At 41.5% G+C, this 22,951-nt stretch overlaps 1 protein-coding gene across 1 annotated transcript in view; it reads right to left on the bottom strand.

Moving 5' to 3' along the window:
- MAP3K15 (mitogen-activated protein kinase kinase kinase 15) overlaps nucleotides 1–22,951 on the bottom strand; it is a gene marked incomplete at its 5' end in the record, with an annotated part of 93,540 nt that overhangs the window by 21,889 nt on the left and 48,700 nt on the right. The window contains 7 exon segments of the mRNA XM_060086559.1: nucleotides 664–769; nucleotides 985–1,115; nucleotides 3,111–3,238; nucleotides 5,461–5,594; nucleotides 7,422–7,509; nucleotides 12,348–12,443; nucleotides 14,650–14,699. Coding sequence (XP_059942542.1) covers nucleotides 664–769; nucleotides 985–1,115; nucleotides 3,111–3,238; nucleotides 5,461–5,594; nucleotides 7,422–7,509; nucleotides 12,348–12,443; nucleotides 14,650–14,699 — 733 coding nt within the window.

Genomic DNA, 22,951 nt, shown 5'->3' with positions numbered 1-22,951 from the left:
AAAAGCCATAGGTGGCTTTTGAGCATCATTCTACTCATTGGTCGTGTACATGGAAAGCTAGCTGGCAATTTTATTCCACTCTTTGAATCCAGTCCCTCTCAAAACATAAATGATTCTGTCACTGACACATGGAAAAGAAAATTCAATTGCTCAAACCCACTTAGAATACCAAACCCATCTTAGAATACCCTAAAAGAATCAGCCTCTCTTGGAAACATAATCATATGGAAGCATGAGGTACCAGAATTCCCTAAAGCAACAGGCTATTTTTATAAAAGACCAATAAGATGTTCTAATAAGTTGTCTGAGGGATGCTGTTATTCAGAATTCCCCACGATTCTGAATAAGGTGCTACTAACTTAGAAGAGATGCTGCCATCTTGCTGACTGGTTAGAAACCCTCAGAAAACCTCAAGCAGAGCACAACACCTACTCAACCTTGGAAGACAAGGAAGAAAGTAAGGCAATCTCGTTGCCACAAATAGCTAAGTGCATCATTATGACAGAGTCCAAACACTTTGAAGTTGGGGACAATACACCGTCCACTTCAACTACCAGTTGTCCACTGTGCACACAGGTGCTTGGTGAGTAACTTCCAAAGGACTGCAGTTGCAGCAAGCCTAACTCCAGGATGGCGACCCCACGCCAAGCTCTGTCTGCTTACCAGCAAAAGTCTCTGTACATGGATTCATTCCTGCAAGACGTTCAGAGGTGCGGAAATCAGAGATACTCACCACTCTGCTATAGGTATTCACCAGGATGCTATCACCCTTCAGAAAAGGAAGAACATCAAATGCTTAAAGACAGATTGAAACAAACTAATGTAAAACAGACTTGGACCTTAAGAAATGGTCATGTGTCTCTAGGAAGCCTAGACTCTGCTCAATCCTCTCCCCTCCGTGAGCTGGTCCACCTGCAGACACTCCAGCAGCTCATGTGATCTGAGATGCAAAGTAAAATCTCATTGGCTCAGACAAGCAAGTACCTTTATGTCTCTGTGCACAATCTGGCTTTCGTGGAGATACTTGAGGCCTTCCAGGATTTGCTTGGTGTAGAACTTGATGGTGGGCTCCTTCATCGGCCCCCATTTTGATCGCAAAAGAGCCGAAAGGCTTCCTGGAAATGGACACAGTAAAAAAAAAAAAAAAAAAAAAAACTCATCAGGGCGATGAAGAGTCAATTATAGGGGTTCAGGGAAATAAAGTGAAGTGACATTTCTAACCTAACGTAAGCACTCGCGCCCACATCACTGTATCTGGGCTAAATGCAACATCTTTCCTCCCTCTCTGTTGCCTGTTTCCCAGATGCGCAAGCAGCGCAGCCAGAGAAGGGACGGGGCGTGAACCAGCACATCAGCCCGACCAGAGGTGTAGGGTGGAAAGGAACCCCTTGTGACCCCCGAAACTCAGCCAGGCCACCTTTGGGCTTAGCTCTGTTCACCTGCACAGAATCAGGAAGAGAGCGCAACAGTGCTCTCTGAACTCTGAAGGGCTGGCCTGACGCTGCACATGCTGCACAAGCGTCTCAGCCATTGGGCTTGGGTCAAAGCCACGTTTTATACCTCACCCTGAAATCAGAGGTGGGCAGGAGCAGAGTGAGGGGCCCTTAAGGGAGACAGGGACCCGAACTGGAGGAGGTTGGGGCTCTCTGTCCTCACTGTGAGAAGCTCCTAATGCCAGGTCCCAGGGGCAGGACGGTCTTAACACCACCCCCCACCCCGACTCCAATTACACTATTAAACGTTGAACTTTGGGGCCAGAAGAAAATCTCCCTTCACTGCCTTCTGACCCTGTGTTTCAGAGATTATTGTCCAGGCCCTCAGCATCAGCTAGTCGCCCTTACACAGTGCTATGGGACCTTGCTATGCCTCAGTTTCCCCATCTGTAAGAGGGGAGGTGCACATCTATCTCCAACTCTGTGGTCATCCTCAAGACCTCACGTCTGGAACACAAATCAGTATTTTCTGCTAGACTATGAGCAATCTGAGGGAAGAAGAAACTGTACAGCATCATAAATGTAACCCTCAAAATCTAGCCCATTGCCTTGCTCTTAAGACATACAGTTAGGTTTTTAATGTAATGGCAGGCTCTTAGTAACTATGAATTGAAAGAATGAATGAATACAGATTTCTAACTAAAGTTTTTATATTTGCATTCAGATTACTATTAATTTTATCATTATTTTCTTAAAATGAGCACTTACTGACTTCTTGCTCTCTGCCTGGCACCGTTTTGAGAGCTTTACAAACATTATCTCACTTACCCCATCCAACAAGCCACTGAGATAGTGTCATTATGACTCCAATAATTATTACTATTCCAACTATGATAGTACTTATTAATAATCCATTTTTAAAATTCATTTATTCAGTCAGAAAACTGAGGTCACAAAGCTTGCAGATGGAGGGGCCAACTCAAACTAGGTGGCCGGGGTCTTCCCTGGTGGCACAGTGGTTAAGACTCTGCGCTCCCAATGCAGGGGGCCCGGGTTTGATCTCTGGTCAGGGAACTAGATTCCACATGCATGCCTCAACTAAGAGTTTGCATGCCACAACTAAGGAGCCTGCCTGCCGCAACTAAGACCCAGCACAGCCAAATAAATAAATAAATATTAAAAACAAACAAACAAACAAAAACCAAACTAGATGGCTGGCTCCAGGTCTGAGGAACTCCTACCCTCGCACTCTACTGTCTGCCTTTGGGGATCTTGTAGATAAAGCACTGGTGTTCGATTTCCCTGTCAACCTGTTATTTTGCAACGTCATTTAAAAAAACCTCCGTTTCCTCTTCTCCAAAGCATACTTCAACTCCTAAATTGTGAAGGCCTCAAGGCCAGAGACTATGCTTTATTCATCTCTATGTCTCTAGTGCTCGGCCCAGCAGCTGGCACTCAGCAGATCCTCAATGAATATTTGATGATTGAATTACCAGACCAGGAATAGACTGTTTATGTGACACCGGAAAATCTGTGTCCAACTCCTCTGGGAAACAAATGGTCTCCCACACCTAAAATGTCTGTCATTTTTTAACGGCAGGATGAATAGCGATGTTCATATTATATTTTCATCAGTGATTTTCAGGGTATGAGACCAGAAGACCAGTGACTACTCACCCCCAGGCACCTGCTCCATAAATATCTTAATGTAGCCGTCCTCGGAAACAGAGCCCAGGTACTGAACAATATTGCGGTGCTTGAGGTTCTTGTGCAGGGCGATCTCCTCATGCAGAGGCTGAGAGTAACTGGTGAGAAAAACAAAGCCAATGTCACCTGCCAAATCCCTGGAACTTGGGGTCCATATATCGCACCTCACCAGTACTTGCCCTGCTGCTGGCCATCCCTTCTTTGTGGGAATGTTCTCTCCCTTGGCTCCCATGAGACTATTCAGCTTCCCATCTGTAGAACAGGGGATAATAATACGAAGCACTCAGGGCTGCCAGGGGCCAAAGTGTGTCAAGTTTCTCAGGCACCCAGTGGAGTGCCTGGTGTGTGGCAAGTGCCCAGTGAATGGCTGCTGCTGTTACTATGGCTATTTATAGGGCTTGAACTCTCCAACCATCCTTTGTCTCTCTCAACAGCCTCTCTTCCTCTGCTCCCCCATGAAGGGAGCTGTTCCAGAAGGTTCTGTCCTCAGCTGCCTTTTAGTCTCATTCCACAGACTCATTCCAGACTACAGCAACAGCCACCTAATGGACCTCCCAGCCTCAGCCTCTGGCCTCTTCAGTCTATTCTCCCCTGGCCACCATATTTCCCCTTCCTAAAACACACACCCCATCACATCACTTCCCAACCTAAAGTCCACATAAAGACCACATTGTTTAACATGGCACACAAGGACTTTCAAACTCAGGACAGACTACATCTTTAAAAATGTTTGCCTCATCTCAAGAGCCGCCCCCCACCACTGCCCTACATCCTATAGTCGAGTCACAACAGACAATTTTTTCTTTTCTCAGTACACTCTGTGCTTAACAGCTCTGCTTCCCCTCAGCATAGAATGCTCTGGCCTCCTTTTCTGCCAGACGAACTCCTACTCATCCCTCAAAGGCCAGCTCAAAGATGATTTATTTTCTCAAACTTGCCACAACTCAACCAAGGAGAGCAATTCATTCCACTCCTATGCTCTACAAACACTCTGTGAACCCCTGTATTATGGCACTTGTCACTTTGCTCTACCAAACTGGGCACACCCTAACATTAGGACAGTATCCTACTCTCCTTTCAGTCTCCAGTGCCAGCCCAGAATCTGGCACAGAGAAGGTACCCAATATCCTAACTTCAGCCTGTAAATTTAGGGAATGGGACAAAATAGTCTCTAAGGTCTCTTCCAGCTCTAAAATCCCAGGAACGACCATCAGCATTGAAGAGCTGAAACGACTAACACAACCAACTGAAGGAGGTGATTCAAGCTAGCAATTTTCCCCCAACAAACAACTGCAACGCCTTATCCATCATGAGAATAAGAGACAGAATACTGGAAGAGGAATTCAAGAGACTGGATCCTAGTCTTGTTTCTTCATGTCCTCGGAGAAGTCATTTAACCTTCTTAGCCTTGGAAGAAGTTGGATGAGTTCATTTCAGACCCCGCTTTATAATTCAAATATCGTAACACACAATCCCATTAAAAATGAATAGATGAACAAGCGAATGAATGAATGAATAAATGACAAAGGGTCTTACAGCTGCTACAAATCACTTGTAATCCATCCTTAATAATTCACTGACCACCTGGATGGAGGGCTGTTTGCACACAGCCATCAGTGTCCAGCACTGAAGGCAACGCTGCAGATGTGGTCTGAGCACACCGGTGGAGCACGGAGCTATTATTTCTTATACTGTGGCCATTACTGTATATGTAGCTTCTCTACAAAAACACTTGACAGTCAACACGTTCTTGTTTAGAATTAGGAGGGGTATGAATTCAAAAAGGAATAAACCTTTAGTTAGACTCTTAAGAAGTGTAGGAGAAATAAATTGGTAGTACTTGTGGTTTAAAAAACAATAGTCCCAAATCTATGGGTGAGGTTGAAGGGTAGGGTATTAATAAAATAGTCTGTATAGCAAAAAAATAAAATTTTTTAAACCACATTTAATTTTCTGTAAGGATACATCTGAATAAATAATAGCCATTTCAAATTGTTACAATGCGAATTAAAGCACTGAGTCATATTTTAAAATATGTGCAAACAAATACCTATGTAAAAATGTAGAACTTTATTTCCTCCTGACGGGTGGAAATAAAACTACAGTCTTCTTTTAAAATGTGACTCTGCAATCCACATGCCTCTAAGTGAAGTTGTTCCATTTTCTCCATCTATTTATAATATGCAGAGCACCCTTATTAGAAGAGAATTACAAATTTTTTTGATGACATCATGCTTTCATTACGCACCATCAGCAGCGGGCACGGGAGTTGGGCTATGGAGGTGGCAACTGCAGAAGGCGGAGGCCCGCCCTGACCTGCCTGCTGTCTCTCTCTGGAACTTCTTCGATGGCTATTCGCACTTGATTGCTCAGATCTCTGCCGGCATACACGATCCCACACGTGCCCTTCCCCAGCACCACTCTCTCACCATCCGCATCGTGGTCATACTCATACTAAGGAAAAGCAACAAGATAAAAAAGCACACAACTTGTGGTGGAGAAACCCCATAAAAGCCCAAACATTGTCCTGCAATTTTTTTTTTTTTTTTTTTTTTTTTTTTGCGGTACGCGGGCCTCTCACTGTTGTGGCCTCTCCCGCTGCGGAGCACAGGCTCCGGACGCGCAGGCTCAGCGGCCATGGCTCACGGGCCCAGCCACTCCACGGCATGTGGGATCTTCCCAGACCGGGGCACAAACCCGTGTCCCCTGCATCGGCAGGCGGACTCTCAATCACTGCGCCACCAGGGAAGCCCTGTCCTGCAATTTAAAAAAAATTTATAAATAACATTATTTGAGTACCAGGCAGGTCACATTTCTTGGGTTATATACTTTTCATTAAATAATTGCTTTTAAGGGGTAGAGTTGTCCGTTACTCATATATTCATAACATGATTTTATGAAATAGAATGCAAGAAATTTAAAAATACGGCTCATATGTAACTTAGTGGGCTCACCTTTTGGAGAACTCCCCTCACTTTGATGCTGCAATTTAAAACTGCTTCTAAGCATGTCAAGTACCCCAAATAGGTGCCCTCTTACATGATCCCTTATCAACTTGCCAGGAAAGCAACCACTTTCTATAGCCCAGAAAAGAACTGAAGGTAAATAAAACTCAAATTGTCTTAATAGAAAGTACACATGCTGCCCCGCTCCTGCTTTTAGAGGTACAGATCTAGCATTAAACACATACTGCAAAACTCCACCTGTAATGAGTATTGCTCTTTTATTCCCCCAATCTTATCATCAAAAATTGTACAGCTGCATTCCAGTTGGTTCTTCTCAATGATTAAAACAAATGTAACTCTAGACTGAGTAATATTTATTTAAAGCAGAGGCAGCAAGGGATTCTTCCTGTTATTTTCTATGCCCCCTATACCTGCTTACAGAAGTGCACAGAACACATATGCATGTGGACGTGTCCCTTCCCATCCACTTCTAGGGATGCTCACGACAATTAAGGTTACTAGTGGGTCTCATCACTGTCTGATTTAACCAGACACCCACCTGCTTCATAACAGGCTTTTATCTCCCACCTTTCTCTGTTACCTTCAAAGTGCATCACTCAGTTTGTTTCTACAACAAACTTTGATTCTAAGCTAAGCATTCGAGCACCTGACTCAATTATTAAAATGAATCCCTTTGATATTTTCTGTAAGAAATCTCAAAGAATTAATTTCAGCCCACTTGAAAGTATAGTAAAATCTCACTAAACTACAAGGACCTGAATTAGTGGCAAGTCATAATAACTGTGCAAGATTTGAACACATGCGTGGTGGTGTAGTTATCTGTGGACTACCACTGTGCTGTCCAAAAGAGCTTATGATGACCCTTTCTTAATATTAAGAAATTAATATTAATTTCTTCATATTATCATATTTAATATACTATATGCAAGTAGATCTAACTAAAGTCATTTTAGGCATAAATGAAAAAGTCTGCTTCTATTTGCCCAACTATGTCTCTTGTAGTTTCACAAACATCATTAATTAGCATAGAAAAAGCTTTTCCATCAGTTGTACACAAAAGGGAATCTTAGTCTAGTCCATGTCAAATTTTTCTTACACATTATGGTTGATAGGATGCCAAAGTAATGAGGTTTTTCTATAGAGATGCATTAAATTTAATCACTGACAGTCATGAATACTGATGGCTAGCTCGTTCATTAATGAGTATTTTAAAATATACACATAAAGAACTTTCACAAAAAAATGGGACATTTTCTTTAAGCATCAAAGACACAATAAATAACTTTTTCCATGTTCTAGGTCTTCTGTGACTCACCTCTAAGGTATCCCCATCGGCCTCTCCCTCCAGCTCCACTGTACTGCCCACTCCATTGGTTATCATCTCTTTGACCAAAGAGCAAAACCTAGAATACCAAACGTCACAAAGTTGCCGCTAATTATGATCACTCCTATTCCTTTCCTCTAACTTGGCCTGACTACATTAAACTGTGATTAAATAAACCAAGCTTTTACAAGTTATGGAACAATCACTCCACTCCTTGATTTGACATGGTAGTGTACTGGTTATCTAATCTAGTTCAAATACCCATATGATACTTGAATCCCCTCTATACAATATCACCACCAACTGGCTGGCTAATTGATGCGTGAACACCCCCAGTGACAGAGAACTCATTACCTCACAAGGCAGCTCATTCTTTGGTGAACTCAATGAGAAATGCTTCACTTATATTGAACTTGAGACTTCTTTTATGTGGGTCTCATCCGTAGACTGCTTAGAATTAGTCCCTTTCTACATAACTGCCCATTAGAAATGTACATAATTTTATTATATCCCTATAGGTCTTTCCTTCTTGTTCCCTCAACGTTTCCCCCAGGACTTGTTTATGAGTCACTTCACTAACTTGTAATTCTTCAAAGGTGTCCCTGTATTATTCTTCAAGTCTGGTCCCAGGACCAGTGCTCCAGGGGTGATTGAATTAGTGCTAAGGATAGTGGGACCATCACCTCCTAAGTTGCCAGCACTCTAGCTCTTAGTGAGAAATAAGGTCTTGTATAAGGAGAGAGGTGAGAAGGAAATGTGTAAGACGACCTCATCGTTCTGTTGACACAGACTAAGCTTAATATCAACTATAACCCATAAATCTTTCTCACAAATGCTGCTGGGCCACATCAGCCACTCCCTAGACTTGTGTAGTTGTTTATTTGCATACAAATGACTTGACTCAGAAGATTTGTATTCAGTATTCTCTCTTAAGGTAGCAGGGAAGAATATTGCATACTTTAAGATAATTTCCAAAAAACACTAGAATGTTCTTTTCTCTAACCCATCCCACCTCTGCTTCTTCTAATTTTTGAAAGCTGGGACACAACAGTCAGGCTTCTTAGGAGACATGTGGTATGCATGCAACAGAATAACTAAAATTTAAAAGACAGTATCAATTGTTGTTCAGAATGTGGAGCAACTGGAACTCTCATATGTTGCTGGTGGAAGTGTAAATTGATACATCTACCTTGGTATCAACCAAAGCTGAATATAAACCTATCCCATAACCTAGTAACTCCATTCCTAGGTACATACAGTGCAGAAATCAATGAATATGTTCACCAAAAGGCATGCACAAGAGTGTTCATAGCAGTTTTATTCATAATGGCCCCAAACTGGAAACAATTCAAATGTTTGATAGAACAGATAAATTGTCATATATATTCACACAATGGAACACTACACGGTGAAAAAAAGAATGAACTAATACAACATGGCTGAATCTCATAGATATTATTTTAAAAGAAACAAGTGAGAAATAAAAGAGTACATACTTTATGAGTCTATTTATTTGAAGTTTAAGAACAGGCAAAACTAACCACTGGTGACAGAAATCAAAATAGTTACATTAGGAGCGGGTTTAATGACTGGGAAGGGGCACAAGGCACCTTCTGGGGTGCTGATATACTTAACACACTTGTCTGTATATTACACCTCAACTAAACAATTATTTAAATGTATGACAAGAAAAGGCACTGAGGAGAGAACGAGAGTCAGAAGGTAAGCTTTGTAGTAAAGGGATGTTCTGCTTGATATTTGGCAGCATTTTCCAACTCTAAAATTGAAGATTGTGACCCAAGGGTGCTCTGGTCTGATATTTAGTCTGATTTCTAAATACATTGTGATAATGATTGTCTGAGACGCACTGAATTAAAATGTTCTCAAATTACATGACACAAACTCTCTCAACAAACTACGAATAAAGGAATCTTCCTCAACCTGATAAAGGTTATCTATGAAAAACCTACCAGTAACATCATGCTTAATGGTGTAAGACTAGATGCTTTCCTCCTAAGATCAGGAACAAGACAAGGATGTCTGCTCTCGCCACTTCTACTCAACATTATACTGCAGTCTAGTCAGGAAAATTAGGCAAGAAAAAGAAAGAAAGACATCCAGTTTGGAAAGGAAGAACTATAACTATCTCTATCTGCAGATGACATGATCTTGTATACAGAACATCCCAAGGCATTCAATAAAAACAATTAGAACTAATAAATGAGTGCCAGTTTGCAGGATCAATATACAAAAATCGAGTGTATTTCTATACACCAGCAATGAACCATCTGAAAATGAAATTAAGAAAACAACTCCACTTAGAATAGCACCAAAAAGAATAAAATACATATATATTTAACAAAAAAGTATAAGACTTGTACACTGAAACTCCAAAAATTGTTGAAAGACGTTAAAGAAGACCTAAACAAATAGAAAGATATGCTATGCTCATGGGATGGAAGACTTAATATGGTTAGGATGGCAAAGCCTCTCAAATTGATCTGCATATACAAAGCAATCCCTGCCAAAACCCTAGCGGCCTTTTTTGAAGAAATTGACTAGCTGATCCTAAGATTCACATGGACATGGAAGCACCTGCAATAGTCAAAACAATTATGAAAAACAAGAACCAAGTTGGAAGACTCACATTTCCTGATTTTACAGCTTAGTACAATACTACAGTTATCAAGAAAATGTGGTTAATAGCATAAAGGATAGACATATAGATCAACGGAATAGAAGTGAAAGTCCAGAAATAAATGCTTACATTTATGGTCAACTGATTTTCTAAAAAAGTGCCAAGACCATTCAATGGGAGAAGAACTAGTCTTTTCAACAAATGGTGCTGAGACAACCACATATCCACATGCAGAAGAATGAAGTTGGACCCCCTACCTCAGACCATTAAAAAAAAAAAACTCAAAATGGATCAGAGACCTAAATATAAGAGCTAAAACTATAAAACTCTTTGAAGAAAATAACACCAGAGAAAACCTTGGGTTAGGCAAAGCCTTCTTAGATATGACTTCAAAAGCACAAGTGACAAAAGGAAAAACAGATAAACTGGACCGCCACAAAATTTAAAACTTCCGTGCTGTAAATGATACCATCAACAGAGTAAAAAGATAACCCACAGAATGGGAGGAAGCACTTGCAAATCACACATCTGACAAGGGCCTTGTATCCAGAATATATAAAGAACTCTTAAAACTTATTAACACAAATACCAATAACCCAATTAAAAATGGGCAAAGTTCGGAGAAACTTGGCAAACATCACTTTCACCAGGTGAGCCAAGTTAATATCACCAGTAATGGGACAAAGATATTTTATATCTCCCAATGTGATGTACTGAGGACAGGGCATCACTTCTGTGGTATTCCTACCCCAAATGCATAACACTAATATAATCATGAGGGAACAGCAAACCAACCCAAATTGAAGGATTATACAAGATAAACTGCCTGTACTCTTTGAAGGCATTAAGTCAAGAAAGACAAAGACTGATGAAGAAATGTTCCAGATAAAAGGGGGCTATACAGACGTGACAGCTAAATGTTAATATGTAATCCTGGTTTAGATCAGGAACCAGAGAAAAAATATCTTTTGTTTCACTGTAAAGGACATTAGTGGGACAATAACTAAAATTTGGCTAAGGTTTGTAAATTATAGAACCATATCAATCTTAGTTTCCTGATTAGATAACGGTACTGTGATTGCATAAGTGAATGTTCTTGTATTTAGGGAAACACGTAATGAAGTACCGAGAGATAACGTAGCATTATGTCTACAACTTACTCTTCAACAGTTCAGAACAAAATAATCATCTGCATATAGAGAGAATGTAAAACAAATGTGGTAAATGGTTAACAGTAGGGAGTTCTGGGTGAACTTTCTTGTAGGTCTGAATATTTTCCAAAATAAAAAGTTAAAAAAATGTTGTAATTGGGCAAAGGATTTGTGTAGATGGTTCTCCAAAGAAGATACATAAATGGCCAATAAGATCATGAAAAGATCCTCAGTATCTTTAGTCATTAGGGAAATGCAAAACACAACCACAATGAGATTCCACCTAACACCCACTAGGATGACTACAATCAAAAGGATAGACAGTAACAAGTGTTGCAAGGACGTGGAGAAACTGGAACCCTCATACATTGCTGATGGGAATGTAAATTGGGAAAACAGTCTGGCCGTTCCTCAAAGTTAAATAAAGAACTATCATAAGACCCAGTAATTTGGCTCCAAGAGAAATTAAAACATAAGTTCACACAAAAACTTGCATGTGAATGTTTATGGCAGCATTATTCACAATAGCCAGAAAGTGAAAACAAACCAAGTGCCTTTCAAATGATGGACAAATCCAATATATCCATACAATGGAATATTATTCAGCCACAAAAAGGAATGAAATTCTGATACATGTTACAACATGGATGACACTTGAAAACATTATGATAAATGGAGGAAGTGAGTCACAAAAGACCATATATTGTATGATTCTATATATATGAAATGTCAAGAATAGGCAAATTCGTAAAGACAGAAAGTAGATTCAGTGGTTGCAGAGGACTGGGATTGTTGGGGGTGGGGTTAGGTTGAGAGAAAATGGGGAGTGACTGTTAATGGATACTGTGTTTCTTTTGGGAGTGATGAAAATAATCTAAAATTACATTGTGGTGATGGCTGCAAAACTGTGAATATACTAAAAACAAAAAGATTGAATTCTATACTTTAAAATGAGCAAATTGCATGGTGTATGAGTTATATATCTCAATAAAGCTGGAAAAATTATTTTCCATAAGTTAAAACTTCAGGAAAAGCAGTATAGCAAATAAATATTTTTCACAACAAAGACCCTTTAAAAGTGATTCACCATAATTAGACTGAAAATACCTGAATCAGATTAAAACTCACCTACTGCACTGGTCTTCAGTGGAAAAGTAGATTTGAAAGTCATCAGAATTATCATGGACGTAAAGAAAACAACACCGTTCATCAAACTTGGATATGCTGCAAAATTTCAAAACATAAGAATGCCTATTATATATAAATTTTGATATCAATTTAATTTTTTTGAGAAAAATCTAGGAACAGCTTTTCTTCCATTTTACAAATTTGAAAGTTTCATTAATGTTTTAACAAATACCCCCCTGCCCACCAAAGTGACTTATATTTCTCTATGAAATTTAAATAGGAGGGGCATTTATCTTGCTGATGTTTGAGTTTGTATTCATCAATAGACTTTAATATGTATCAAGAACTTACTATATATTCAATGTTAAGCAAAGCATATGGGCAACAGGAATGGGAATAAAATATGGTTTCTGTCTTCAAGAGTTTATAAGGTCATTAAAAAGGTATTTGCGAAATAATTTATTGTGATATCAAAGGAATTTCTAGACTTGAAAAATATTAGGACACAGTATTTGTGGCCACACAAGGGAAGTGGAAATAAACATGGCATTTTAGCTGAAGAAAGGCCTTTAAATGTTATCTGGTCCATCCCCACCAAAGGCCTGGATCTGACTCTACAGCTCCTTGAACAGGCAATATTCAGTTTGCCTGAAATATCCAGTGACAGAAAATCATCATATTCCATCTCCTGATGGATTTCACTGCTACAAAGTTCTTTACCTGCACTGTGCCAAAGCCTACGCAATGGCCCTCATTTTGCCACGTGGCACTATGCAAAAGGCTAAATTCTATGATTAGCCCTTCAAACAAATGAAGCCACTTTACCTTGCCCTTTCTAAGTCGTCTCTTCCTGAGATTATAGTTTCTTTGACCATTCCTTACATGTTATGGATTACATGACAAATTACGAGTTGAAACAGCAACCGTACAGGGTGATTTAAAATGAATTAAAACTAGCTTATACATGAGTAACTTTTCAAAACCAATCTTTAAAGGAACCACCACGGTTAGTTGGATAGCCTTGGGAATGTTCAACACATGCTCTTCATGTCACATTGGTTCCAGGGTCTGATTCACCCCAGGCCCTTTGCACATCCCTGTTGATGGCTAAAATGGCAGCAAGAGGTATCTCTATGAGAAGGTACAAACAGAAGGTTCTTGACTACATGTTATCATACAACTTAGTTTCTGGGTAGTACATGTTTGAAAATGTTTAACACCTTTTGAATTATCTTATATTTTTTGAGCAGTATTATTCAAATATGCTAGTCTGTTCTTAAATAATTTCTCTCCCTTTAAAAGTGATGTAAACATTACTCCAATTCAAACACTGATGTGTCTAGAAAAGGATCATGCTGCATCTGGGGGTAATAGGGATTCATTCATTGGCCTGTGGTCTGAGAATCAGAGAAAAGACATAGAGTTCTAGTCCAAGCCCTTAATATGTTGGAAACTATGAAGATACTGAGACCTAGAGAGGTTGAATGATTTGCTCAAGGTCAAACAGCAAAAGAGGGGTTAGAACTCAGATCTACTGCAGAGTTCCTCCCACCCTTGGGTGTGCTGGCAGGATTGGACTCAGAGAGCAGCCACACAATTCAGGCCCAAATGGTCAGCGCTCCTAAACCAAATAGCAAGTGGCAGACCTCTCCTGGGAATACACCACCTTACTCACCTGCCAAGAACAATGCCCTTGGCTCCATTACTCTGCCCAGGAGATCCCAGCCAAGTATCATTACCAAGTAACTCCCAGTTTCAGTTCTGGGGGTCCCTGAGCACATGAACATCATTGGCTCAAAGGAGAAACATTTTCTCTTTCTACACACATAACTTCTTGTTTTAAAAAAGTTTGAGGGGGCTTCCCTGGTGGCGCAGTGGTTGAGAGTCCACCTGCCAATGCAGGGGACACGGATTCGTGCCCCGGTCCGGTAAGATCCCACATGCCACGGAGCGGCCGGGCCCGTGAGCCATGGCCGCTGAGCCTGCGTGTCCGGAGCCTGTGCTCCGCAATGGGAGAGGCCACAACAGTGAGAGGCCCGCGTACCGCAAAAAAAAAAAAGTTTGAGACGAGAGTTTCGTCTGTTGGATACAAAAACAACTACTCTGCTATAAAAAGCCAAGAAGCCTTACTAGCAGCACATGATGAACAAGCTCGGGCAGGGCAACAAGAGAGAAAATAGTCTGTTTTGGATTCTGTTAAAAATGAGAACACCACATATTACAAGTAAGTAGAAACAAAGTGATAAAAACAACATCATTATTTGTACTAAAACAATAATTACATTTTCTCTTATGTTCTTACCTTATTCCTCTAATGGAAGAGGCTGTAAAATTCCATTCATGAATTTGTTTCTGCAGGAATCAAGGACAGAAGTAAGTAGTTTGATGTTTTCCATGCAAAGAATCATTTTTGGTTTCATTCTATGGTCAATTGCTTCTGCTATTTTTTACTTTCAGTAGAAGTTAGCAGTTAAAGCAAGATACTTTGCATAACTTGGAACACCAGAAACATCTTCTAATCTATTGTAAAAATTCATTTGTATCTCTAATCCAGTTTAGAACAAATGATCTAAATTTGAAATAGAAACAATAGGCATACAGTACATACACAGTGAGCAGCCTTTCATCTTCTGTCAACATATCAGGAAAACTCTAAGATGAGTTTGGGAACAGCCTACCCAACTTGAATGACCCACAAAAACGTTTAGAGAGGCAAGAATGTGGCCAGACACCAGTCAGTGTTCACCAATGTTTATTTCTTTTTCTTCCTGGGCACATAACTAGACTACATTTCCCAGCCTCCTGAGCAGTTAGCTGGGGCCAGCTGATGGAGTTCTGACCAATGGGATGTGAACAAGAGTGATGTGCTCCACCTGTGGGCTTGGCTCATTAGAAACCTCCACAGCTATCCTCTCCTCTACATTCTCTTTCCCCATCCACTACCAGATGGAGTTTGGACCCTGCCAACCTGGACATGACATGAGGCATAGATGAACTTTCATCATCATAGATAAACTGATATTTGGGGGATGTTTGTTTTAGCATCTAGCCCACCATGACTAATACAAAGACTAACTGGGATTTCAATCTGTACAAGACGCACTTAAAAAATACATATATAACTCTGTCCTCTCCCTCCACCACCATCCCCTGCCCTTAAACTATGAACAAAGCTAAGCCTCAGAAGGAGTGTCTGAATTCCCAGTTTTAGAAGGGCCATAGGCTACAATACCAATACATTACAACAACAGAGAATAATTTTAAATAAGCAAATACATTAGGTTAGCCTGAGGAATGCCATAAATGACCAGCTAAGCCTCCCAGAGAAGTGTGAGAGCCAAATGACTGAGCATATGGCTCAGGAGAACAGTCACAAGCGATCGGGTGACAGGTTTCCTGCCATCCTGGAGCAATGGCAACAGGCACAGCTGGGAGGATGGTTCCCAGTGGGAGAAGATCCATCCAGACATGTTGATGAAACACCTATTATGCACTAGGCAACGTACCAGCAGGGACATGACAGAAAATGACAAAACCCCTGCCCTCGTGGGGCTTACAATCGAGTGAGGGGAGATAGGTAATAAATCAAATAGTAAGTGAAGAGTATGGTGGAGGGTGAAAAGTGCTATGAACACAAATAACACAGCAAAGAGCATTAAGGTGGGGCAGGAAGTCTTGAGTTTTCAAGCAGAAAGCTAAAGGGGGTGAGGGAGTGAGCCATGCAGATAACTGGGGGACCAGTTCCAGGCAGAGGAAACAGCAAGTGCAAAGGCCCTGAGGCAGCAGTGTGCTTTGCATGTTTGGGGACCAGCAAGGAGGGGAGTGAGATGGGAGTGGAGTGAGTGAAGGGGGAGTGCGAGAGTAGGTTAAGGAAATCATGCAGGCCTTTGGAGGCCATCATCAGGACTTTAAGCCTCCCCCCTGTGTGAGGATCACTGAGAGCTGTGAAAGATGAAAGTGGATGAAAACATGAAAGCTATCACATCAGACCCATCTTTACAGAAAGACTGAGCGTATTTCAGAGGAGGGATGTGTTCCAAGTCACTGAAAGAGGGCAGTGGTGGAGAACGGGAGTCTGCTTTGGATTCAGGTACAGAAATATGAATGAGGGCAGATTCGAGAGAGCCTGCAAGAGGCTGTATGTATGTAGAAAGCTCAACCACACAAGTTTTCAAAGTATTCCCGGACGGTAGGTTTACTCTAGGGTAGCTTTAGGGAACTTCTTGATTTGGGAGGAAGATTTACTGGTTAAGAAGTAAACCACACGGAAGGACTCCCCTGGCGGTCCAGTGGTTAAGACTCTGCACTTCCACTGCAGGGGGCACGGGTTTGACCCTTGGTCAGGGAACTAAGATCCTACATGCTGCGTGGTGCGGCCAAAAAATTAATAAAATTAAATTTTAAAAAAAGGAAGTAAACCACATGGAGCTCCCCTCCGCTTTCCCTTTACATCATAATCAATAGGCACTGGGTGGGGGGTTCCTGCTTCATAGGTCCTACAGATATAAAAATATAGAAGTCGTGCATGCGCTTGCAGAGCAGTTGGGGAGACACTTTGGAAAATGGATAAATAAGCGATAGGATGTACTTTGCACATGATACAGACAACTGGGTAGCCAACAGACGTTCAGTGGAAGGACGGAAGGAGGGAAAGGGTGGTTAGAGACACCTTCGCCAAAGTTAGGACTTGGGTAATTGGAAGAATGAATTCCAGGGAGGGGGAAGGATGAGAACAGAAGTGCAGGTGTAAACTCCTGCAGGGCCAGCTCAGGGGACTGTGAGGTGACAGATGAAGGTCTGGCTGGGGCTGAGGGTCGGGGAGGGAGAGGAGAAGGAGGGCAGGGTTACGTAGGGGCTTGACACTTAATAAAAGACTGAGTTTTATCTGGAAAGTCACAGGATCCAATAACGATTGGGGAATATCAACAGGGCCACTACAAGTGTTTTTTAAATTATTACTAAACTTTTAAGCTGAAATACGGCATACATTCAGAAAAGGGTACAGTGATCATCTCAATAAATTTCCACAACATGAATAGCCACTGTAACCAGCATCTAAACCAAGAGACAGAACATTAGCAGCAGCCCAGAAGATTCCCTCAGATCCCCTGTTCCCAGTCACTCCTGTCGACCCAAAGGCAACTGCTATTCTGACTTGTCCCACTGTGGAGAGTGTTGCCTGTTCTGGAATATTACACAAATGGAACCGTGAAGTCCGTGCTCTCTTGTGCCTGCAAGGGGAGTTTTTCATGAGCTATCTGGTGGTGTCCTGGCGGGTCAATCAGGAAAGCTATGACTGTTCTCCTCCTGTCCCGAGCCTCCTGTAAGGCAGCATTCTAATCTTTCCTGAGAGGGGATATTTCACCAAATCATGATGAGGAAACAGATTGAAGATTTTAGCTTTCCGCAGTGCCAGGAGCCCCCAGTAACAGTGCATTGGCAGCAGAGCCGGGGTGGGCTCTGGAGAAATGGGCCGGGAACTCAGAGGGAGGGGACTCCTTCAGGATCCCCTAGGTGCTGACTCAGCCTCTGCCCTCCTACCCCCAGGATGCGGACTTTCAGGGAGGGGGGATTTTTGTGTTAAAAGCATAGACTTTTTTTTTTGGTTGTTGTTAAAAGCACAGACTTTTTGTGTGAGATGTTCCAGTCGCTAATATAAGCATAAAAGGCACCTCCCAAAGAGCTTTCCAAAACCAGCAGCCCTACCCGTATGGATAGCAATGGTGGCCACAGTGCACCTGTTGGTGACTTTGGGACCCACGAGAAGCTGAGGGAGAAACACTGCATTTGCGCCTGCTCTGTGCAGCCTCCCCGCATCGCTGTGCTGGGCGAGCTCGCACCAGCTTGGGAGGCCAGTTGTGCACGTCTCTTCCTAACCCTGTGCTCGGTGACCTGATGTTGGCTGCGTGAAACTGGCCATGACGGGAGTATTGACACCACAGAAATCAGTAAACACTACAAATCGGCCCTCTGCTCCCATATCCCCTGGAGAGCTGGTGGTTAAACACTGACCAGCGTACGTTTCTGAATCCCCGGCTGATGAAGCAGACCTTAATCTAATGTTACAGCGGTGCTGTCTGCAGGTGAACGTGTGCCTGTGTGATTGCTTCCCACCACCACAGCCCACCGGGAAGAACTGCAAGTCTGTGCAGAGAAGTTATCATTTCACTCCAGGCTAATCTGCTTGCTTCCACAACCTGCACAATTTAAAAAATGTAAATGAAGGCAAAAGCAAAGCCTTCCTCTCAAAGAAAAAAAGGCAATTTATATTTCTCTCAGACATTTGCTCTGGCAACTACCAAGCACTGTGCAAAACATTTCCTCAGTCAAGGAAAGATAGCATTTGCTGCTTATATAGTGCTTTCTATTTCTTATTACAGACTATATACAAACAAAGTAACACATTTACAACTAGTGAGATACTATATGTACCGATGGAAATTCCCATTAAAGACCTGCAAACATTATAGGTTTGTAGAATTCCATGAGAACAAAACCATTTTGCTCTAAAAGTATGAAGAGTCACTTTAATAGGATTAGTTTTTTCCACAACTATTTGTCAAAATATGAGGTGTTCACACCAGTCAGAATGGCCATCATCAAAAAATCTACAAGCAATAAATGCTGGAGAGGGTGTGGAGAAAAGGGAACCCTCTTGCACTGTTGGTGGGAATGTAAATTGATACAGCCACTATGGAGAACAGTATGGAGGTTCCTTAAAAAACTAAAAATAGAACTACCATACGACCCAGAAATCCCACTACTGGGCATATACCCAGAGAAAACCATAATTCAAAAAGACACATGCACCGCAATGTTCATTGCAGCACTATTTACAATAGCCAGGACATGGAAGCAACCTAAATGCCCATCGACAGATGAATAGATAAAGGAGATGTGGTACATATATATATACAATGCAATATTTCTCAACCATAAAAAAGAATGAAATAATGCCATTTGCAGCCACATGGATGGACCTAGAGATTGTCATATTGAGTGCAGTAGGTCAGACACAGAAAGACAAATAGCATATGATATTGCTTCATGTGGAATCTAAAAAAAAAAGGCTACAAATGAACTTATCTACAAAACAGAAATAGAGTTACAGATGTAAAAAATAAACTTATGGTTACCGGGGGATAAGGGGGGGGAGGGATAAATTGGGAGATTGGGATTGACATATAGCCACTACTATATATAAAGTAGATAACTAATAAGGACCTACTATATAGCACAAGGAACTCTACTCAATACTTTATAATAGCCTATATGGAAAAGAATCTAAAAGAGTGGATATATGTATAACAGATTCACTTTGCTGTACACCTGAAACTAACACAACACTGTAAATCAACTATACCCCAATAAAAATTAAAAAATGATGGGGCTTCCCTGGTGGTGCAGTGGTTGAGACTGTGCCTGCCAATGCAGGGGACACAGGTTCGAGCCCTGGTCTGGGAAGATCCCACATGCTGCGGAGCAACTGGGCCTGTGAGCCACAACTACTGAGCCTGCGCGTCTGGAGCCTGTGCTCCGCAACGAGAGAGGCCGAGATAGTGAGAGGCCCATGCACTGCAATGAGGAGTGGCCCCGGCTCGCCGCAACGAGAGAAAGCCCTTGCGCAGAAACGAAGACCCAACACAGCCAAATAAATTTATAAAAAAAGAAATATGAAAAAAATGAGATGACATAGATCAATTTAAAAAAAAAATTAAAAATGAGGTGTTTTGTTACCTCTATCAATGGAATAGGGAGGTTACAGATCAGAATTTTGAAAATTCTCTTGCATCACAGTGGCATCAATGACACGAAGCATGTAAGCAAGGTTGGCCTCTAGTACAAGAATCCCAACAGTGAGGACAGGGTGCTTCATGGCAGTGGTACCTGTAGGGGGGAACATAAGTAGGGCTTTGGGGGGTGGGGGCCTACTAATGTTCCCTTCCCTGGGTTGCACTGGTTACTTAGGTGTGTTCACTTAATAAAACATGCATCAAATTGTACATTTATGAGTTATGCACTTTTCTGTGTCTGTTATACTTAAATAAAAGGTTAAAAAAAAACAAAGAGGCAAATTTAACAGAAGATACATGCATTCTTCAAATGAGATGTATCTGTATGAACACCATGTATGTATCTTATTCTAGCTCCTTCTCTTTTGCTCAAATATTTAAAGCACACAGTGCAGGAAAAATACCCCAGCACATTATGGCAGCTCATTTTCACTAATGGCTACTGACTCTCTTATCAATGAGGAGAAGGTTGCTTCGCTGTTAAATACTAGACAAGGTTACTAGCTTACATTTGTGTTATAGACTTAATGTTTGTGTCTCCACAAATTCATATGTTGGAGTCCTAACCCCCAGTGTGATGGTATTTGGAGATGGTGGCCTTTGAGAGGTGATTAGGTCACCAGGGTGGAGCCCTTGTGATGGGATTAGTGCCCTATGTAAGAAGAGACAGGAGAGTGTTCTCTATCTCTCTTTCCATTATGTGAGAACAGGGCAAGAAGACCACCATCTGCAAACCAGGAAGAGGGTTCTCACCAGAACCTGACCATGCTGGCACCCTGATCTCAGACTTTCCAGCCTCCAGAACTGTGAGAAATAAATTTCTGTTGTTTGAGCTAGGGGTCCCCAAACCCTGGGCTGCGGACCAGTACCGGTCTGCGGACCAGTACCGGTCTGCAGCCTGTTAGGAATCTAGCTGCACAGCAGGAGATGAGCGGAGGGCGGGCGGGTGGGTGAGCGAGCGAAGCTTCATCTGCTGCTCCCCATCGCTCACATTATCGCCTGAATCATCACCCCCACCCCCCAGGTCTGTGGAAAAACTGTCTTCCACAAAACTGGTCCCCGGTGCCAAAAACGTTGGGGACCACTGGTTTAAGCCACCCAGTCTGTGGTATTCTGTTACAGCAGCTCAAGCAGACTAAGGCAACTTGAAATATCATTCATGACTATATATTTTTCATATGTACCTTTATTGAAGTATAATTGATATACAAAGAACTGCACCTATTTAATGTGCATAATTTGATGAGTTTGGACATATGCCAACATTTGTGATACCATCACCACAATCAAGGTAATAGATATATCCAACACCTCCCAAAGTGTCCTTGTGTCCCTTGGGTTTTGTTTTTATTTGTGTGTGTGGTAAGAACAAATATGATATTTACCCTCTTGACAAATGTGAAGTGCACAATCCCATATTGTTAACTATAGGCGCTGTGCTGTACAGCAGCTATGACTTATTTATCTAGCATAACTGAAACTTTATACCCATTGAACAATGGAAAGTTGTTGTATCATGACTATTTCTGATAAAGAGTTTCCAATATGATTCTGAGCCTCTCCTTATTCTCTGATGTTGTATTTTATTTTTGAAGATATTGCTTATTTTTACCTGATTAAGACATAATTGCTCACACTCTTGTTTCCAGGTGGAAAAAATCCTTCTTTGCCAAGTTGATGGCAGAATTCTCCCCCTACTCCATGAAAACACAGACATAGCAAATAGATCTGTCTAATGTACTTGTCAAAGGTGCTACCTCTTTTTATTACTACAAAATATTTTATTAAAGAAAAAATCTGATGAAGTACTTTAGACAAATACAGATGAAAATATAGCTGTTACCACAAAACATGAGGCCTGGCCCAGCATTTGTGTAATATCTTTAATGGGCAATGAAAATGTTTCCACTCCTATATTGCTGGTGTGAGTATAAATCAGAATAGTACGAATCTGACAATAGCTATCGAATTTTAAACATATGTAGTCTTTTTGTTTGTTTATTTTTTTGCGGTATGTGGGCCTCCCACCGCTGCGGCCCCTCCTGCCGCGGAGCACAGGCTCCAGACGCGCAGGCCCAGCGGCCGTGGCTCACGGGCCTAGCCGCGCCGCGGCATGTGGGATCTTCCCAGACTGGGGCACGAACCCGCGCCCCCTGCATTGGCAGGCGGACCCCCAACCACTGCACCACCAGGGAAGCCCATCCTGAAACATCTACACGCGCATGGTATGGTGTAACCACCAGGATGTGCCCTGGCGTATTTACCATCAGCTAGAATGCAAAACTGAAACCTAAATGTGCATTAGCAGGAAAGTGGTGAAATAAATTATGGCTCATCCATACCCGGAAATGCACCACCATGATATGGGAATATAGGGAATATCACGTTTTAAAAATCGGGTGGATCAGTGTGTGCTATATGAAAAACTGTCCATGATGTATGGATCATTTAAAAAGAGTAAGTTGCAAAATAACAAATCTCACCATATGATCTCACATATGCTTCTTCCCCCTATATATATGTATATTATATATATAATGGATATATGTATACACACATTATACATATATAACTGAGCTTAGAGAAAGGTATAGATGGACATCCATCAAATCATTGGTGATGGGAATACATACCAAGTTTGGGGGATTTGGAGGGACTTTCACTTTATTCCTTATCCACTTCCTTCATGGTTTAACTCATTTTTTCCCACAAGTTTATATTCATTCGTATATAAATACATATATATACACACACATGTATATATACACACATAGCTATACATATAATACAAATATATATATTTGGAAAACC

The sequence above is a fragment of the Mesoplodon densirostris genome, chromosome X (assembly GCF_025265405.1).
Source record: "Mesoplodon densirostris isolate mMesDen1 chromosome X, mMesDen1 primary haplotype, whole genome shotgun sequence".
In the NCBI taxonomy this organism is placed as follows: Eukaryota; Metazoa; Chordata; class Mammalia; order Artiodactyla; family Ziphiidae; genus Mesoplodon; species Mesoplodon densirostris.
The sequence above is the reverse complement of the archived record's forward strand: the minus strand, read 5'-3'. Positions and strand labels throughout refer to the sequence as shown.